Consider the following 15,712-nt stretch of genomic DNA (forward strand, 5'->3'; position numbering starts at 1 on the left):
CAGGGCTATAGGTCACCTTACCAAACACGCCACCTCTGCAAAGTGGGCTGATCTGGCCCTGGGGGATGGCCCAGTATGCTGGGATCTTACTGCCTGGAGGCAAGCAGAGTGATTTTTCTTCTGGTCACGGGCACCTGGCTAGCTCACTCCCAGTCCTGGCTCTACTGTTTACAAGCTGTGCCTTCTGGGGCGTACTACTTAACCTTTCTGGGTTTCCAACCCTCTGCCTGCAAAATGTGCAGATAATGAATGTGCAAAATGATAACCAGTCCCTACTTCAAAGGGTTGTGGTGAGAACTAAATAAGCTAGTGTATAAAAAGTATTTAGAATAGTGCCTACCATATAGCTTAAAAAGGTGACGGAGAGCTTAAAAATACATATATCGTGACAGACACAGGGCCCACTCCCCACTTTGGCAGACAGCGATAAGGAGGCATTGCGCAATGTTTTGGCAGAAGATCTAAGAGAAAGTGCACTGTGTGTCTCTCTTTTTCACATATGGTTACAGAAAGCGGCTGACATTGGGGTACCCACCTTTTTAGGGCACACTCCAGTTCATTCTTCTCCTCGTGGGCTTCTTGGAGCTGGGAGATGATTCTGGTCAGGAAATCTTCAAAGTTGGATAGTAAATGAGGTTCCTCCTTCTTCAGCTGCAGCCAGAGCTGCTTGACATCACTTTCACTGCAAGAGAAGGGACGCTCATGTGGAAGTGTGGAAATGAGGCTCCATGGGAAATACAGAGATTCCCAGATAGGAAACTGACAGCCAGAAACAGTACCGTCAGAATCATTATAAAGATGACAGTAGCTAACACGGACCGAATGCTTGCTGCATGCGAGGAGCTTCAAGGATATCAGCTCATTTTGTCCTCACAATAACCCTACGAGGCAGGAGCTGCAATTACCCCATTTACAGATGAGGAAGCAGGTGAAGAGAGGTGGAGTGAGCTGTCTAAGATCACCCAGCAGTAACTGATGGAGTCAGGGGTCCAGCTCAGGGCTGTCTGACTCCGGTGTTGGCCTCCTTTCCCACCTCGCTCTGCTGCTTCTGTTCTCCTGTGGCCTTTACGATGAGCTCATGGGGCTGAGCGTGCACAGCGATGAGCTCATGGGGCTGAGCGTGCACAGCGATGAGCTCATGGGGCTGAGCGTGCAGAGCGATGAGCTCATGGGGCTGAGCGTGCACAGCGATGAGCTCATGGGGCTGAGCGTGCACAGCGATGAGCTCATGGGGCTGAGCGTGCACAGCGATGAGCTCATGGGGCTGAGCGTGCACAGCGATGAGCTCATGGGGCTGAGCGTGCACAGCGATGAGCTCATGGGGCTGAGTGTGCACAGCAACGTGCTCAGGTGCATCTCCAAATGCCAGGAAGAAGAGAGGACAGGAGCCCAGTGCGTGTGAGGACACACACTATGGAGCTAAAGCAGAGAGCTTGTTGCCCCCAGGAAGGATGGTCCTCACTGCTGAGAGGTAAAGACGTGCCATGTGAGGGATGGCAGAAAGCAATTGTCACTGCAGGAAGGGAAGAGAATATGCAGCATCCCACTGTGGCCTGGTGGCACTAAGGATGACTGACAGGCAAAAAGAAGGGAAGAAGCAAGTCTGAAAGATGTGCGCACACAGAAAGACAAGGCGAGAGAGACTTGGGAGACCCGGAGGCCAATAGACAAGGGCACAGAGGCACGTGTGTACACAGCTCAGTGACAGAGATACAGGGGCTCAGGCTGACACCCAGGGAGGGAATGAGGAGGAGACACACATGGTGGACCCTGTTCTCCCTTTCTGGAGAAACTAAAAAATCTGTGGCCGATGATCAAGCTAAGTTAAACATAAATCTGAAAGAGGATAGGTTTTGATTCAATAAAAGTTAACAATTTCTCACAGCTAGCAGGCAATAGAGTGTTACAGCATCAAGTTTGAAAGTTATATAACAATAAACAGTAGGGTTCAAGTGAAATTTCACAGGCTAGTTTATTACAAATTATCGATTCAACTTTATTCTAGCAAAGTAGAGAATAAACATAAATCTTATCCCCCAAACAATCAGGCTTTTGATTTTTTAAATTAATGGGTACATATGTATTTTCCAACACTTTTTTCACATCTATATAACAAGATGTAATAACTAGTTCAGTTCATTGTCTTCTCAAAGTCTTTTGCTACTTAAATATTCACTCTGTCTTCTCAGTCTTTTGTTACTTAAATATGCACTCTGTGTCTTAATCTTTCAAGTTTCCAGCTATTGAAAATATAAGTCCTTCACCTCCTTCCATCCTTTCAACACAATTACATTTTGATTTTTTACTCTGTGAAACTTTGAGACTTTATGTAATGTATATTTCACATTTAATTAATTTAACCTAATTATGGAAAATCACTTATGACCCTCGTTTTATGAGGATAAAGTTATCTGTATGCCTATACTTCTCTTGAGCTCTTTCCAAAATTTGCTTGTCCATTACAGTCACCTGCACCTTGACAATCTGCCACCAACAGATTTCTGTTGGCTCCCCAGGAATCCTCAGGATAAAGAATAAAATTATCTGTGCTTGTATAACAAGCATTATATTTTAGAAATTTTCTTCGGAAGTGATATTTGATAGTGCCATGCTAGCAATGCCCCTGTGGTATAGACATTACTCTCTGCACCCTGCAGAGAAGAGGCCCACTGAGAAATGGGTGGTGACCTCCCATCCCTGTGGCAGGTTGTTCCCTGCTGTGGTCTGAATGTTTATATCTCCAGAAATTCATATGTTTAAATCCTAACCCCCAACATGATGGTATCAGGAGGTGAGGTCTTTGAGAGGTGACTAGATCATGAAGGCAGAGCCCTCAGGAATGGGACTAGTGCCATTGACACTGTGTTCTATAATTAGTATTGTTTTAAAACTCTGTATGCTAACTCCAAAATATGATATTAAATAAATGTTTATAGTATTATGACTACATAAATAATACCCCTGGAGAACCAGGACTCTTCCTAAAATTACGCCATTATTTGTTTTACTTCCTTTCCCTGTCCCACTTCCCCAAATCCCTTACCAGTTTCTTCTGGGAGTACCTCCCTAATAAATCGCTTTAAGACAAAAACCACAAAAACAGAAACATAAATGTGACTTGTCTCCCATTAAATTCCAAAAACAGAAGATCTGAGGATAGCTGTGACCAGGAACCCTCAGGAGAACGAATAAAATCCTTTGTGCTTGTGTATTAAGCATTATATTTCAGAAACCTTATTCTGAAGTGATATTCAATAGTGCCATGATAGCAACACTCTTGGGGAATGGACATTACTCTCTGCACCCAGCAGAGAAGAGGACCACTGAGAAATAGGCCCACCTCTGATCAGTTATCTGGTCATCTCTAACACTTCATCCCTCTCTTCCTCCTTTCCTTGCTCCATTACTTCCACAAATTCTTTCTTCTATCGCATCCAAACATCCGCCTACTTATTTAGACCATCCATCCATCCATCCATCCATCCATCCATCCATCCATCCATCCATCCACCCACCCATTTCCTTATTAACTCAACAAGTATTTATTATGATCTGTTGTAAACCTTGCACTGTACTGGATGTCATGGGTGAATTTGGGAAATGGGAGAAGAGGAGGTAAGGAGCCTCTCTGTTTCTCAGAACGAGTTCCATTCCTCCAAGCCCCACAACACACACACAGCATGTTGTGGGGGGTCTCATTTCATCCGATAGGTAAAATTTAGATGTGGCAAAGGGTTCAGAGATAAGAGGGTCTCAGAAAGACACCATGGTGACCTCCCATCCCTGTGGCAGGTTGTTCCCTGCTGTGGTGTGAATGTTTATATCTCCTACAAATTCATATGTTTAAATCCTAACCCCAATGTGATGGTACCAAAAGGTGAGGACTTTGAGAGGTGATTAGATCATGAAGGCAGAGCCCTCACGAATGGCACTAGTGCCCTTATAAAAGAGGCCAGAGGAAGCTCATTCACCCTTCCTGCCATATGAGGACACAGTGAGAAGACAACTGTCTGTGAATGAGGAAATGTGACCTCATCAGACAGCAAATCTGCTGGCACCTTGATCTTGAACTTCCTAGCTTCCAGAACTGCCAGAAATAAATTTTGGTTATTTATATAAAGTACCACATCTATGGCAGTGTATTACAGCAAACCAAATAGACTGAGACACGCCATCATGAAGTAAATGCATCATAAAATCAAGGCTCACCTTGCCAGCCTAGGTCTGTCTGTCCACACCTGCCAGGTTCCTGTTGGAGCCAACTGAGCTAAAGTCCCCAGTGAGATTTGCAGACCCACCTGCTCCTCTTCCAACACTCTTTGAACTACTTAGTCATGGCAACAACATCTTGCCCCAGATTTCTGGAAAAGGGACAAGTCTTTCAACTTTTGATGAAAAACAAGCCAAAGCTCACTAAGCTGTCAAATCACTCAGCCAATTGGACCACTAAGAAAAGTCAAAGAGCAGATGTGCAGTCTCGAACTTCTAGAACACACCAAGGCCACCCCTCCTGGGAGGATATAGGAGTATAGGCTAGAAGGGATTCTGGGAGGTTTATCAATCCATTTCACTGCTTCCAGAACAACACACAAATCATTTTGGTGAGCAAAATCTTTAAAGAGCCCTCAAATCTTCATAGCCTTTTCTATTTCCCTATCTGAAGTCTTACAGCTGTGAATATTTCCCTCATGCTGCAACCTAAGGCCACTTCAGTGAGGACGAAAGTGGCTGGCCGCCATCTTCGGTGTATCAGTTTTTACAGACCACTCTTGAAACCTCCACAAAACCTCCTCTTCTTCGGGACATCTCATTTTGGCTCAGTTCTGCACTGGCCTTTACTATAGGTCCTCCAATTCATGTCTGGTGGACTCTAATTGAGAACCCTGCCAGGAAGGCTGCTACCCTGCAGTGAGGGCTGGGCAGAGAGGCCCCTTCCTTCCATTACAGTGCCTCAGCTCACCTGCACTGCCTTCTCCTTCCCCCTTCTCCAGGAGGAGGTGTCACACTGTCACCAGGAATGGTCGCTGTGCTCTGGCCTCTTGTCCTTGGAGAAGCTGGGTCAAGTGTATGACTAATGAACTTCCCACCCACCTGTGCCCCCTCCACCTGCCCAGCTGCACCTTCTGTGATCACCTGTTGCAGCCCCTTCTAGGCCTTCAGCAAAGCTGCTACTGCTGCTGGTCTTGAGTTCTACTTCCTGTGTAGCGCCCCCACCAGGATCTTTCCTAGGCCCTTGCCTATCCCTTTCTTGCCTGGAACACACTTTTGCCAGCCTTTCCCAATTCTGCCACAGTCTACCAAATTGTTTGCTGAAAAATTCACAGAGCTTCAGCCCGCAAATCATATATAGGCCTCTTCTCTCTTGCCTCCTCTTTATCATTTTCCACCATAGCCCCTTCTCTTCCCAAGCTCAGGAAACGTCAACTGTAATCAGTAGGGCATTCCCACACTACAGGAAACACACACCTAACCCAAGACCTAGAGACCCCAAAACAAAAAGGCCAAAGGCAAAGGCTAAAGGGGCAGAAGGTGTTACATGCTTTTCAGTCCCTCTGTTTGGTTTCTACTAGCTGTAACACCACATTTCACTTATTTTATTTTACTTTACTTCAATGTCAGGGCTTAGATCCATGTGTCTATTCCAAAGCACTTTTTAGGAAAAAAAATGGTGGAGGGGTAATTATGTTTTGTTTGAGATCCCAGCCATCTAAAATTTTCCAAGTAGTGGCCTGCTAAAAACTGCTTCATTTCCCACCTCGGCTTCCTGCACAAGCCTGGTTTGCCAGGGACACCATGTGCAAATGCTTCCACATGACGGGTTTTGGCCAGGAAGGCGCCCACAGCTGGGGCCGCTGGGAGGCAGCGTAGCTCTAGAGAACCAGGAGAAGTAAATATGCTGGGGAGCTGATGGTGATAGAAAGCCTTAGGGAGAACTCCATGAAAGACCCTGAGAGCATGGTACAGACCTCTGATGTGTGAGTGCCCCATGGGGAGCAAGGCTGAGCCGAGGACTGGGGGATAACGCATGGCCAGGAGTGAGGAAGGTAGAGGGGGTGGGAGAGAAGGAGAATAGGAATGTCCCCTAAAGAAAAAAAACGTAAACAGCAGAGACAGAGCCCAACACACAGCCAGGTCATCACAAAGGACAGGCCCCCACTGGCAGAACCAATGGGCCTTTCCCTGCACTGCATTCCAGTGCAGGGACCGGCACCACATGGTTAGCAAATGTTAATTGTTGAATGGACACAGGAAGAGGTTCCTACCAGGCTGGTCTCCGTTCTACAAATCACTGTCACCACTTACTCTTCCAACACCTTTTGGGCTCCAAGTCTGTCCATCAGCATCTGGAACTGGGCTTCCTCGTCTTCGCCCATGTCTCCCAGATCCTCGTCCCCTCTGGACTGATACACCTTCTCTTCATGGCGCTGGGCCACCTGTTCACCTGCATCTTCCTGACTTGGGTTATTCTGGCTGAAGAAGAAGTGACCTGGGGGGTGCAGGGCACAAGGATCCGAATTAGACCATACTCACCCAGGAAGAGCTCAGCTCTCTCACCTGCCAGGAATCACTGAAGGTTCATCTGAGAGAAGAAAAGGGTAGTGAAAGCCCCTCCAGCAAAGATCCATGGACATGGGTCCGTGGACACGTTCCAGATTCTGTGTCTTTTCCACTTCCACAAACACCCCACCAGTGACACTAGAATCTGGGAATGGCAGAATGCAAGACAGATACGGTGTCTCCTTTGTGGTTCTCAGTTGCTTAACATCTGGCTTAGAATGCATCTCTGTTGATTTCTTCTTTAAGCAACAAGGCCTTTCCCTGCACTGCATTCCAGCACCCTGACTGCAAAGGCTCCTATTGTCATCCTAGTCATCCTCCCGCTAGCATCACTAGGCTTTACATCTACAAGCTCCTTAACAGTTTCCAGTGTACTTCCTCCATACTCATGCTGTCCAGTGTTACAGCAGTCTGTCTTATCCTCCCAAGTCAATTAGAAGCTCCTGAAGGTCAGGAAAGGCATCAGATACTTACAAGAAAATTATATGGCCCCACACATGAGGCAGATGTATGGCAAAATTTGCCTTTGCTGTATCTGATAGGATAGTGTGTCTGGTTTCTTTATATTGTTCATAGATCTCAATTCTTCTTCCTCCTGGTTACCTTGAGAATGGCTAGTCTGTTCAAACCTTCTAGAAATTCCTCTGATAGCTGTTATCCCTCAACCTGGAAGATCCAGCCAGACTTGGGTTGGAACGAGCCATCCAGTTGTCCCACCTTTTGGCCATTTTTCTATGGAGGCAGAAAAGGAGAGGCTGCAAATCTCATCACAGCTCCCTCTTTTATGCTATGCCTTCTGCAGAGCTTCCGTCCATCTCCGTTGCCAGTACCAGTGGGAGGGAGCCTGGTAATGGCAGTGCAGCGGGCATTGAGCAAGTGGCAATGTAAGCAGCTGAGACGGGCATGTGAGGAGGCCCAAGCAATCCAGAGCCTGGAGACCTGGAGCTCCAGGTCCCTGAAAGGAGGGCAGGAAAGCTTTACTACCTGCCCCCAGGTCTACAAGGAACAGGAATGCACCTTATACAGTGTTAGGTAGACCCATAACCCTGAGGTCTCCAGCACCCATCAGAACTTACTAAATCCAGTAGTGAACTCCTGTGGGGTCAGATAGCCATTGCCATCAGCATCCAGGGCATCAAACACATCCTCCAGTTCCTCCAGGCTGAGCGGTAGCTCCTTATGCAGCCTCTGAAAACAACCCAGAGTGTACTGGTTAACACTGACACTCATTGGTGGGGGAGGTGACCTGGGACTGCAGAGCCTTCTGCCAGAAAGTGTCTAGAGTTCGGCCCAGTCCTACAAAAGCCAGTAGCAAGCTTCTGCATCCAGACTGCTTCACCATCCCTCTCCTCCTTTGCATGTTAGCACAACTACCATTGATTGGGTGCCTACTAATGTACTAGGCCATTTGCTAGGTGATTTATAAATAAATAAATATGTAAATATGCATTTATTTATCTATCTGCATTTAATTCCCATGACAACACTTTGAGCTAGGCACTATTATCTCAGTTGTACAGATGAAGTTTGAGGTGAAATTACCGCCTCCAAAGTCACATGGCTAGTAACGACATAGCCAGGAGTCAAATCCAGCTCTGATTCCAAAGCCAGCACTCTCAACATCTGTAAAGGACTCAAACTGTACAGGACCAAATACTTTCAGGATAATACTCACACAGCGTGGTTTTGTGAAGTTAAATGCAATCATGAATGTAAAGCATATAACAGTGCCTGCATACAGAAAGCATTCAATATAAAGTAGTAGGGAGGCAGAGAGAGAGACAGAGAGAGAGACTCATGGCCCACTGAGGCCCCTCAAGGAAGTACATGGCACAGCCAGGCTTCAAACCCTGTCTTCCCTGCTCTCCCTAAGCCCCCTTCCCTCTCCCATACCATGATGCGGGTGTGGGTCATTTACTCTTAGAGGCCTCTCCTGCTGGAGGCCCCTGGTGTCCCAGTGCCTCAGCACTGCATTTGTAAGTGTCTGTGGACACACATTTTGGTCCTTGAGCTCTGAGGGGATATGGGATAATCCCCCTTCCTACCTCTGAGTGACCCACACCCAGGCCCCGAGTCCAGGTTCCACTCCAGCTCCCTGCTGACTGGTAAGGAATTCCTAATAAGATCTCAACTGCCATTGGCTTAAGGTATCAAGCCCCGAAGAGTATTTGTGTGTTAAATGGGGACTGGACAAGATAGTGTGAGGAGGTCATCGCTGGATTTGAGTCTAGAACAGACTCAGACCTCACAAGGAAGGAAGGGCAGAGACCAACTAATAGGCCCAAGAGCAAAGTAGCTGAGCTGTTGCTGCTCCCTTCTGGCCTTCGGCCTGATGTGCAATGGCCCCCAGCCAAGGGTAATTTGCATAGTTGAAGCAAGTGTCTCCTCATACCCAAATAATCTAGGTCTCCAAATGAGAACTCCCCAGAGAGTTCATTATGTCTCAGCCAACCATCTCCCTTCCTCCCAGTTACCTAAGCGGTAACTGTGCGAAATTGTCAGTCAGCAACTGACAGCTGAAGACAATGAATACAGGGCTTTGTAAGAAGAAAGGTATATGCCAATCTCAACGATAAAAAAGAGCTGGCAGGTGTGAAAGCCCATAACATAACTGGCAAGAATACTTGGCTTGATCCCATGGCGGTTCTAGCTAATAAGCCATAAAGCTTAATTTGGCAGGTACATGCATTAAGGGAGACTATGATGCATTATAAAGTGGGAAGACAGGCTGATGTGGAAGCCATTTAGAAGAATTGAATTAAATATGAATGGGCTTTTCAGAAAAGGTAGGAGAGTGAGAGAGAGTGTGCAAAGATTCTGGAAGTACATCTGCTTAGCATTCAGCAGAATCTCTTGACTTATCAACAATCCATAAACCAGCTGTCTCAAAAGCTACAGTAGGAGAACATGGGGTGAGGAGATACAATTTTGCAAGCAGGGATTTTATTAGCATCATTGGAAATAAGAAGCATCACACCTGAGGGAGGGTAAAAGTGCAAGCTCCTGTCACGCTCACATTCCAGTCCTTCCTTGGGATAATCCTTCCTCCTTCCCCACCCTCAGCCTAGGATTGCTGGATCTGATTCAAAATGTGGTCTCTCACACTGGGCTGGAGCAAGAAATGAGCTGCAAGAAAATTCCAGAGATCAACGGGACCCTCAACATGCCTTTCACCCAAACACCCCACACACTTTTCTCATGTTAGCATGAACCAGGAGAGGCTAGTTCACAGCTCACCTTAGGCACCATTCCTGAATCCAGCAGCACTTCCAACCCCAAATCCCCCTGTTGTCTAATCCCAGTCCTTCTTGTCTACATCTCAAGCCAGTTTCCTTCTCCCATTGTCAGCAAAGATGGGGAAAGCAATATTATAGGTTCCAAGTAATTCTTACTATTCAAGTCCTGGCAAATCAGCGCTGAGTGCTTCTTCAGCCTTCTCTGCAACTGCACTACACCTGATTCTTTCACCTTGTTTTGTTGGCCCTCCTTGAAAAATCTTTTAGTCTTAATAACCATAATTATCTCTTATTTATCGCTCTGCTCAGGGCCTGCAGAGCCACAGAAAACCAGCTTATTCTGGTATGGTCCCCTGGTACTGTTTACATCATCATCATTATTATTATTATTATTATTATTATTATTATTATTATTATTATTTTGAGACGGAATCTTGCTCTGTCACCCAGGCTGGAGTAGAGTGGTGAGATCTCGGCTCACTGCAACCTCTGCCTCCCGGGTTCAAGCGATTCTCCTGCCTCAGCCTCCCGGGTAGCTGGGACTACAAGTGCCCACCACCACACCCAGCTAATTTTTGTATTTTTAGTAGAGACAGGGTTTCACCATCTTGGCCAGGCTGGTCTTGAACTCCTGACCTTGTGATCCACCTGCCTTGGCCTCGCCTCCCAAAGTGCTGGGATTACAGACTTGAGCCACTGGACCTGGCCTACATTTTTAACTAAGTGAGATAAGCAGGGTGGAGGGGAGCAAGATTATTTATTCCACCGTGCAATAGGCCTGAGAGGCTCTGAGATTAGCCTAAAGTCACAGTGCAGACCACAGCTGGGAAAAGAACTGATTTTCCATCCAGGGCTTGAGCAACTGTCTCATAGTTCTCCAATGCATTCTTTCTGTTATTCCCTCACCTTCATTACCTCCCACACCTACCCATCTACCAGCACCACCAAAATCAGAACACAAAGTCTCTCTTGCCAGCACCAAGACCCAGCCTTCCAGAGATCCTGTGGCATGCACAGCTTTTCACACACCTGGAAGGGCGGGCCAGGGAAAAAGAGAGGTATGAGGAGGAACTCAGCTTCCTATTCGTACTGCCCATGGCCCTAGGAGCTCTTGAGAACTCCGTGGCTCCTTTAAACCCCAGCCTCACTCTTTCTTCACACTTAGCTCCTGCATCACTTCCTCTGTAAGGCCTTTGCACCTCCCCGGGTTAGGTCAGGTTATATAAGCTCCCCAAACTACCTTTCTCTCATTCATAAGTCTTTCTCGATTAGCATTTGATATACTGATATATGTGATTCGTTGATGAATGTCTGCTCCCTCAGTGCTCTGAGAACAGGGACCTCATTCGTTAGGCACTGTTGTGTCCCCAGGATCTAGCCCAATGCTGACAAACATGGACTATTCAGATAAGTGTTGAAGGAAGGCATAGATAAGCGCTTGACTAAGAGCAATGGCAGGAGACCCTGAGCGCCTATGTACAGAGTGCTGGTCTAGACCTCACACACTCCAGATCCTGACCAGCCCAACTGCTAATTCTCAGCAAGGCTCATAGTGACTGGCAGCCTTCCAGAACGTAGAACATGAGGCATCTACAGCAGCAGTCCTGAGAGTACATGCCCCAGAGCCACAGGAAAGTGATGTCTTTTGTTGCACTCCAGCCAGACTCCTTTACCTTCCTGGTCACCAGCCCAGTAATATACCCCATGTAGCTTAAAGCGTACGGTTGCACAGCTTCAAACATGCTTCCATGACATTTTTATTAAGGAGAAAATCAGAGGATATCCATTTTTTATGTCCAGAGTTACACTGTCCCTCCTTTTGGGGCAGTCACAGCATTCTTTTCAGACCCCCATTCCAGCACCAACCACCCTCTTCCCTGTGGTACAGCTCAGCTATACCAAATCTCTTTAGGACGAGAGTGGGAGGTGGGAAGGCAGGATCAACTTTATCCTGCTTTGCACCTTGATGTGCTTGGCTTGGGCTGATTACGTGGTATAGGCCAGAGTTTCTCAACCTTGGCACTACCAACATTTTGGAATGGACAATTTTTGGTTAAGGGGGTAGTGGAGGGGAAGGCAGGGGAGGGACCATCCTGTGTATTACAGGATATGTAGCAGCATCCCTAGCCTTTGCCTGCTAAATGCCGGCAGCACTTCCCTCACCAGTCGTTTCAGTAAAAAATGCCTCCATACACTGTGTAAGGAACATGGCTGTGCTTTGGTCAAGGACAGACCGAGGTACAATGTTTACATTCTGCGTGACTCAGCGAGTTTAGAGCACAGGCGTATAATTCCACTTGTTATCACAGCCAGGTAGCCATAACACGAGAAGGCCATCACTTGGCTGTACACCACTATTGTCTGTAAAATGTATAATTGTCCTGTTGACACTGTGCAGGCATGCTTGTGCTTGTGCCCAGAGAAAGAGAGAGAGTCAGAGCTGTCTGTCATTGCAGACAGACTGCAGGGAGCCAGGACACATGCCCAAAGAAAGAATTAAGCTGCTGACCCTGAAGGCAAGGGAGAGCGGGCCATGCAGCTGTGTGTGGGGGCCACCAGATTAAGTAGCCATGACAGGGCGGACAGTGTGAGAAAGCTGTTGATGAAAGCTGCTGCTGAATAAAACCATATTCACCTGCCTACAGCCCCCTGAGTGTTGTTTCTGCTCATCCACCCACTCCCTCCCGACCTCAGCATGGGCTGGAACCTATCCCCAAGCATGGCAATTGGCGTAGTCGTGAACATGACACGCCATACGTCCTCCAGGGGGGCAAAATTGCCGCCGCTCATGTAGATTGGACACAAAGAATAACAGCGGCTGGATACAAGTAGAAGGTTCCCTTTTCAGCAGAAATGCCCGTTTCTTTTCTCTAAGACAGGACAGACAACTTGCACCTTAAAATTACAATGTGATGGCACAGCTATTGTATAAAATGGTATGGTGTCTCCTCAAAAAATTTACAAAATAGAATTATCCTATAATCCAGCAATTCCACTTCTGGGTATATACACCAAAGAATAAAAACCAAGGACTTGCACAGATATTTGCCCATCCATGTCCATATCAGCATTATTCACATATAGCCAACAGGTGGAAGCTACCCAAGTATCTACTGACAAAGGAATGGAGAAACAAAATGTGGTATATACATACAATGGAATATTATTCAGCCTTTAAAAATATTCTGACACATGCTACGATACAGATGAACCTTGAGGACATTATACTAAGTGAAATAAGCCAGTCACAAAAGGACAAATATTATATAAATCCACCTATATACGATACCTTGAGTAGTCCAATTCAGAGAGACAGAAAATAGAATGGTGGTTGCCAGGTGCTGGGAGTAGGCGAAATGAGGACACTGTTTTATGGGTACAGAGTTTCTGTTTTGCATGATAAAAAGAGTTCTGGAGATAAATGATAACGGTGGTTGCAGAAGAAAGTGAATGTACTTAATGTCACTGAACTGCACACATAAAAAATGGTTACAATGGTAAATTGTGTGTTATCTGTATCTTACCACAATTAAACACAATCACAGTGCAGAGGACATCAGGGACTGGGCTAAGGGACTGGGCTAAGACATGGCACATACACAGTGCATTTCCAGGGATTTCCAGATCCCAGTCTCAGGGCTGAGTGTGCTACATGCTTAAGCTCATTCAATTCTCTTGTAATTCTGGGAGGTAGCTATAAATAATTCACAGCTGAGAAACTGTAGCCTAGAGGGGTTAAGAGACTCACACAAATTCGTATTACTAGCAAGTTGCAGATTGAGGATTAAAACCCAAGTTAATTTACTATAAAAATCTTTTAAAGTTTTCTAGTTAACCTAAATCAGGAGTTAGCTGGCTTTTTCTGAAAACAGCCAGGGAGTGCATATTTTAGGCTTTGTGGGCCATTCGGTCTTTGTCACAACTACTTCACTCTGCCACTGCAGCACGAAAGTAGCCATGGAAAACAAAAGAATGAGCACATCTGTGTTCCAAGAAAACTTTACTTACAAAAACAGGTAGTGGCCAAGATTTGGTTAGTTTGCCAACTCCTAAACGACTCTTGAGTTTGGCATAGCCAAGAATTCTGGGCAGTGTTGGGGAGGCAGGTGCTTTGTGTTGTTAGACAATCCTTTTACTCCTCCCAAAAATCAGGGAAACAGGGCTTTTGAGGCTCTAGGTTTTCTCAGAGACATCTCCTGCCTATCCTCTCTCCCCCTCCCTCTCCCAGCTGATGGAGTCTATTCATGCTCTCTGTAGCCTTTTCCTCTCTGTCCTTTCCTCTGAGGCAGGACTGACTCAGCCCCCCATGAAGCTTCTAGGGTACTGCACCAGACCTAACCCTGCAAAGCAACATCTACCCCAATTCTGTCTGGAGAGATCCCCAGGAAACCCAGAGAGGTTCCTCAAGAAGGACAGTATGACATCTGAGGAGTCATAAGGGAGGTTGAGGACTCTCTAAACTCTGTTCATGCAGGTCAAGGACCATCATCTGCTACCCCTAGAGCAGAACATATGCATTTCACATGCCCGAGCAGAGGGCAGCTTGTGCTCCTAGCTCGAGTGTAGCACACACTGGGCTCCTCCTGGGTTTCTGCAGGTTTCTCAGGGACCCCGATTAAAAACAGCTTAAGCACCCTGCCCTTTCTCCCTGTGGTCCCTGCTCTATCTGGGTGAGCTGGCTACTTACTGCTGGGCTCAGATCACATGGCAGTCTCCCCACCCCTTGACAATTGTGAAGCCAATCTCACAATCCATTTTTAATAAGAAGAAAGAAGAAAAACAGCCCTGGAGGAGGGGCTTGCTCCTCTCATACCATTTTCTTTCTTTCTTTCTTTTTTAACTTTTAAGTTCAAGGGTATATGTGCAGGTTTGTTATATAGGTAAACTTGTGTCATGGGGGTTTGTTGTACATATTATTTCATCACCCAGGTATTAAGACTAGTACCCATTAGTTATTTTTCTGGACCCTCTCCCTGCTTCCACCCTCCACTGTCCAACCAGCCCCAGTGTGTGTTGTCCCCCTCCACCATGTGTCCATGTGTTCTCATCTTTTAGCTCCCACTTATAAGTAAGAACATGTGGTACTTGATTTTCTGTTCCTGAATTAGTTTGCTATGGATAATGGCCTCCAGCTCCATCCAAGTTGCTGCAAAAGATATGATCTTGTTCTTTTTTTATGGCTGCATAGTATTCCATGGTGTATATGTATCACATTTTCTTTATCCAGTCTACCATTGATGGGCATTTAGGTTAATTCCGTGTCTTTGCTATTGTGAATGGTGCTACAATGAACACATACATGTGTCTTTGTGTCAGAATGATTTCTATTCCTTTGGGTATATACCCAGTAATGGGATTGCTGGGTCCATGGTAGTTCTGTTTCTAGGTTTTTGAGGAATTGCCACACTGCTTTCCACAATGGTTGAACTAATTTACACTCCCACCAACAGTGTGTAAGTGTTCTTTTATCTCTGCAACCTTACCAGCACCTGTTATTTTTTGACTTTTTAATAATAGCCATTCTGACTGTGTGAGATGGTATCTCATTGTGGTTTTGATTTGCATTTCTCTAATGATCAGTGATGAACTTTTTTTCATGTGCTTGTTGGACACATGTATGTCTTCTTTTGAAAAGTGTCTATTCATGTCTTTTGCCCACTTTTTTATGGGATTGCTTGTTTCTTTCTTATAAATTTGTGTAAGTTCCTTATAGATACTGTATATTAGACCTTTGTCAGTGCATAGTTTGCAAAACTTTTCTCCCATTCTGTAGGTTGTCTGTTTACCCTGTTGATAGTTTCTTTTGCTGTGAAGAAACCCTTTAGTTTAATTAGATTCCATTTGTCAATTTTTGCTTTTGTTGCAATTGCTTTTGGCATCTTCATCATGAAATCCTTGCCCATTCTGATGTCCAGAAT

At 45.9% G+C, this 15,712-nt stretch overlaps 1 protein-coding gene across 5 annotated transcripts in view; it reads right to left on the reverse strand.

Annotated features, from left to right (window-relative positions):
* CRACR2A (calcium release activated channel regulator 2A) overlaps window positions 1-15,712 on the reverse strand; it is a 146,627-nt gene that overhangs the window by 65,658 nt on the left and 65,257 nt on the right. For all 5 annotated transcript variants that reach the window (XM_054526683.2, XM_063711995.1, XM_063711994.1 and 2 more), the window contains 3 exons: window positions 7,635-7,746; window positions 6,304-6,487; window positions 536-682 (listed from right to left, as the gene is read on the reverse strand). In XM_054526683.2, the coding sequence (XP_054382658.1) occupies window positions 536-682; window positions 6,304-6,487; window positions 7,635-7,746 (443 nt within the window). The remainder of the gene's footprint in view (window positions 1-535; window positions 683-6,303; window positions 6,488-7,634; window positions 7,747-15,712) is intronic.

Source organism: Pongo abelii, chromosome 10 (assembly GCF_028885655.2).
Source record: "Pongo abelii isolate AG06213 chromosome 10, NHGRI_mPonAbe1-v2.0_pri, whole genome shotgun sequence".
Classification (NCBI taxonomy): Eukaryota; Metazoa; Chordata; class Mammalia; order Primates; family Hominidae; genus Pongo; species Pongo abelii.